General features: G+C 48.4%; 1 protein-coding gene across 1 annotated transcript in view; it reads left to right on the top strand.

The window, feature by feature from the left end:
- Nucleotides 1-4895, top strand: part of MICALL1 (MICAL like 1) — a 41794-nt gene that overhangs the window by 11499 nt on the left and 25400 nt on the right. Inside the window, exons 3-4 of the mRNA XM_019515807.1 lie at nt 2496-2544; nt 4449-4590. Coding sequence (XP_019371352.1) covers nt 2496-2544; nt 4449-4590 — 191 coding nt within the window. The remainder of the gene's footprint in view (nt 1-2495; nt 2545-4448; nt 4591-4895) is intronic.

Below are 4895 nucleotides of genomic sequence, written 5' to 3'. Positions count from 1 at the left end.
CAGAGTATTATTTGCCCTACTGGCTACAGCGTCACACTGATGGCTCATACTCATACTGTGGTCTGTTATTACACCCGGGTCCCTTTCATTCATGGTGCTAGTCAGTTTGGTGCTGCAAGGCCTGTAGGTGTGTTGGGGGTGGCTCGTCCCAAGGTGGAGCACTTTACATTTCTCAACATTGAACTTCATCAGGTTCTTATCCGCCCAATTTGCTAGCCTGTCTAGATCCACCTGTATCTAGCCTATCTTCAAGTGTGACCGTGCTTCTCCATAACTTGATGTTATCCACAAACTTGGCCAGTAAGCTCTTCACCCCCACATCCAAATTGTTAATAAAGGTGTTGAAAAGTACTGGATTGAGCACAGACCTCTGTGGGACACCTCTGCCCACTTCTCGCCAGGATGACACAGATCTGTTCACTACAACTCTGTGGGTTCTATTCTGGACCCAGTTTCTCATCCATCTGACCATCTTGGAGTTAAGCCCCCAGTCCTCCAATTTTCCTAGTGAGGACATTGTGAGGTACTAGATCAAAGGCCTTTTGGAAGTCAAGGTATATAATGTCAACATGTTCTCTCGTGTCCAGGTGGCGAGTTAGGTGGTCATAGAAGGAGAATGAGGTGGGTAAGGCAAGACCTGCCCACGACGAGGCCATGCTGGCTGTCATTCAGAATATTCCCTTTTGCAAGCTCATTGCAGATAGACTTCTTGATGAACATTTCTGTGATTTTCCCTAGGGTAGAAGTTAGGATGATTGGCCTGTAGTTACCCGGGTCCTCCCTCCTGCCCTTCTCGTGGATGGGCACAACACTGGCCCTTTTCCAGTCCTCAGGGCCTTCTCCAGAGTGCCACGAGTTGTGGAAGAGTTTCGCCAGGGGTTCCGCAAGGACTTTGGCCAGCTCCTTCAGCACTCATGGATAAAGATCATCCGGTCCGGCTGACTTGTATACGTCTAATTTTTTTAATTGGTCATACACAAATTCTATGGCAATAGTAGGAAGGCAGTTATTTCTACTGTGCTCATCCTCTACTTTACCTGGCGTGGTTTTTTCCCTTGGTCCAGTGGAAGTCCGAAGCAAAATAATCATTCAGGAGTTCAGCTTTTTCCTGGATACCAGTAACCAGCTCTCCTGAGCTGTTGAGCAATGGCTCCATGCTCCTATTTGTTTTCCTCCTGTTCCCTGTGTACAGACCCTATATGTTGTCTGTGTTGTCTGACCAGTTCATAGAAGTGCTCTGCTCTGCATGGTGGAAGAGAACCTGGCAGAGATCATGGTGCCGGCTGCAGGTTTCAAGAAGTGCAACGTAGACAGGTTTAGCAGGTGTTGCAAAACAACCCACAGGTGTGGGAAAGACAAGTCGCATGGCATGGGCTTATAGGTTGTGCCATGGGGCATGTGGATGTCAGTCAGCATGGACCTGCCCTGTTAGAGGCATGTTCTTGTCTGCCTTTCTCATATGGAGTAGTGAGGAGTGCCTTACCCCATGCCATGAGTAAACCCACTGGGTTTGCTGAGCAGCTGAGGTGATGCCAGGGGTGAGGGAATTTTTGTCAGACAGATTTCATGTAAAGACAGGCAGTAGGCCACCTCTCGGATTCAAGCAAATGCTTTGTGTGAGTGAGAGCTGTAGACCTTGAATCTTTTTAGGTTTGTACCATTATTTGTGAAATGGGGATATGGTGCATCTGCTCCAGAGGTGTGCTGTGGTGTTAAATGCATCCCTTCAGAAAGAATGCCCAAATCAGAGGCTGGAAGGCACAGCATGTGCAGCCTGCCATGACACATCCTGTTCTACACCACAAACGTATCCAACTTCTCAGTAGTTCCCTCATGCCAGCTGCTGAAAATATTGTAAGGTTTTTTACCTTTTGTGCTCTGCACTGATTGGGCCCCCTTTAGCAATGAATATTTCAAGCCCTTGCAAGCAGGCTACTTGCACTTTGCACTTGTTGCAAGTCCTGAAGCAACAGGTGAAATGCCTGAGCGTATTGGGGATCAAAGCTGGTCTCCAGCTGCCCAGATTCTTGGCTGAGCCAGAAAGGGATCCAGGGTTTAGCCTATCATCTAGCTGTGGTGCTAATGGATTTGTTAGAAATGAGTGTCTGCCTTTCATTGTAGGTGCCTGGAGGGAATGGGGCATATGGGGATATGTGGACAGAGGAGTGTTGTCAGGGGCGGTTCCAAGTGGTGGGGTGTAGGATGGTTGGTGCTTTTACATCCTCTTCAGCAGAAGCCTTTAGGCACTGCTGGAATGCAAATAATACAATACTAATATAGTTTGAAATTCCTGGCCTTTAGCTCTGCAGGCTTGTTTTTAAATGAGAAAATCCTCTTATGGGTTCTCTCCCTGTTTACAGCCTTAAATCTGCTTTGACAAAGGTTCTCTTTGTCTGGGAATTATGCTTTTAGTTACTGAAATGCTGCCACTGGTCCTGCCAACATGATAGCAGTGTCTCCGCTTCCCCTTTCACCCCTCTGTTTTCTTGTTTCAGAGACTTTGATTCGCTCTCCAAGGAGAATGTCTATGAGAACAACCGCCTGGTGAGTGCCTGTGATGCCACACACTGGGGAAAGAGGAAGTCTTGGACATGGGAAATAATGTGCTAAGTCACACATTGCTAGCAGAGCAGGAAGTCTAGGAGTGGGGGTTAGGGTAGCAATGATGAGGCTAGAAGAAAACATTAACTCTGGGGAAGGCAGATGTATTCCTGGGTGAATGAGAAACCTCTCCATAGCATCTCCCATGCAGTCTGAGACCACAACAAAGACAATATTAGATTCTAACTTTCCAAGTGGAAAATAACTAAATTGTTGCAGCATCTGCCTGAAATCACCAGTGCCTCCGCATTTCCAGTTCTAAGCTTTAACAAACATCTGCAGAAAGAAACCAGTGAGATTCCACGTATGGGCAGAGGTCAAGCTTCTACAAATCATTCCCATTTCATGGCACTCCTGCTGGTGCTGGGAAAAGCTGCTATCAGCAGCAGAAGCAGGTACTGGAGTTATTCATAGGGCAGGAGGCACCCAAAAGCCAAAGACCTGAAATAGAGGAGAACAGATGTGACCTCTTTCCCTGGCCTGCTAACAAGATCAAGGAGTCTTGGGTATGCTAGAGATTAAGGGGAAGGCTCCAGAGGTGCATAAATGAAGATGGGAGGTAAGGGCAGCACGTAGCTCCCAGTAATTCCAGGTGTGGTGGAGGGGGAAGCTTAAATGCATCACATGGCACATGCCTGCATGCCAGGTGCTGATCCAAAAGATGGAGGTCCTAGTCGTGTTCCTCATACTACACTCTAGTTGCAGTCCCAGTGCTGTCCCTGTTCCTGGCAGCTGGTGCCCAGAGAGCTGGATTTCTCTCTAGGGTGATTTTGATGGAGAACCCCCAATGTCTTCTCTACTGTAGTAAATGATCTCCAACTTTGATTGCCTATGAATGGGCTGCACCTTATGGATGTCAGTACCACATGCAAATACCAGCTGAATTGGTGTTTCCTAGTGAAGTAGCCCACTTAGGATGGGTACGATTCCCTGAGGATCGATGATCCAAAGGGCAGGAGGAGTCTAAGCAATGGGTGGCCATGAGGCCAAGACAGTATCTGGTGAATTGATGGACTCAGTGGTGAAATATAGTTAGTCATAGAGCAGCCAGACCAGATGTGATTCTTGATGAAGCAGTGGTCCCAAGTTGCATGCTTTCCTTGGAACAGTCCTGAGCGCTGGGTGGGGACCATACCATTTTGGTCAGGCTGTGGTCTCTTACTGCCCTTCTTTCCCATCCCATTATCCCAGCCAGCCAGGTGTCTGGTGCTCTCTATGCTAGGAAGAATGTGCTTATTTGGCACTGTGGGTTAACGGTAGAATGTACTTGAATCCTCTTGTGGCTGCTAAGCAAGTGTAGACAGTACACAGGTGAAGGTGGAGTGTTGAGGTCAGCAGAGAACTTCTGGTCTGTGAATAGAGACTTCAAAACCACCCCAGGCAGAGCTGGAAAGACAATGATATGTATCATCAGGGCTCACTTGAGGCTGAGTTAAACAAAAAATGAGTCACAGGACCTGCTGAATTTCCTAGGTGGCGTCCAGTCATCACTTTCCTCCCCCCAACAAGGGAAACCCAGCCTCACATTTGGTCTCATTCAGGATTTTGGCTCCCTGCAGTGGGACTGTCACCCTGTCCCTTATATAGTCCATTTCTCTGCCTATAGAGTGGCAGCCTCCTTGATGTTGCTACCGGGTTTGTTTTGCTTTAGCTTTGCTTTTGCAAACTGGTTGGGCCCCAGTATTAACCATGTCTGTTTCTTGTTTCCTGCTGTATGTGACCTTGTGGCTTGCACCTGGCTCCTGTGCTCCAAGGTGGGAGTTCCACTTGTGTCCAGGAGTTTCTTTTCTCCCAGGGGCCTTGGCCTGACTTCTGTTTCTTCTCCTCCCTCTCTGGAACCCCTGCAGGCCTTTGAGGTGGCGGAGCGGGAGCTGGGAATCCCTGCTCTGCTGGATCCCAACGATATGGTCTCCATGAAGGTCCCCGATTGCCTCAGCATCATGACCTATGTATCTCAGTATTACAACTATTTCAACAACCCCAGCCCAGGTGAGTGCTCCAGCCTCTTTATCCTTTCTCTGCCATGGCACTGAAGGGAAATTCAGCCATGCCTTACTATGGTGGCATGTTCTATCCCTGCCCCCCAGGGCAGTGACCTCTTCAGAGCTTCCTGTTCCACCCTAGAGCTTCCTATTCTCTGTTTGGCATGTATTGCAGCAGGAAGCGACTTGGGGGATGGGGGGACAGTTTGGCGTTATGAAGTTAGTTGCCATTTTCAGATACCAGCCCCAACAGTGGCTCAGAGTGCAGACAGGCAATTCTCATGACTTGGGAATTAGAGAGCACTCACGTCG

The sequence above is a fragment of the Gavialis gangeticus genome, unplaced genomic scaffold (genome assembly GCF_001723915.1).
Source record: "Gavialis gangeticus isolate Ggan-Ray unplaced genomic scaffold, GavGan_comp1, whole genome shotgun sequence".
NCBI lineage: Eukaryota > Metazoa > Chordata > Crocodylia > Gavialidae > Gavialis > Gavialis gangeticus.
Note: the sequence above shows the minus strand (reverse complement) of the source record. Positions and strands in the feature narration are given on the sequence as shown.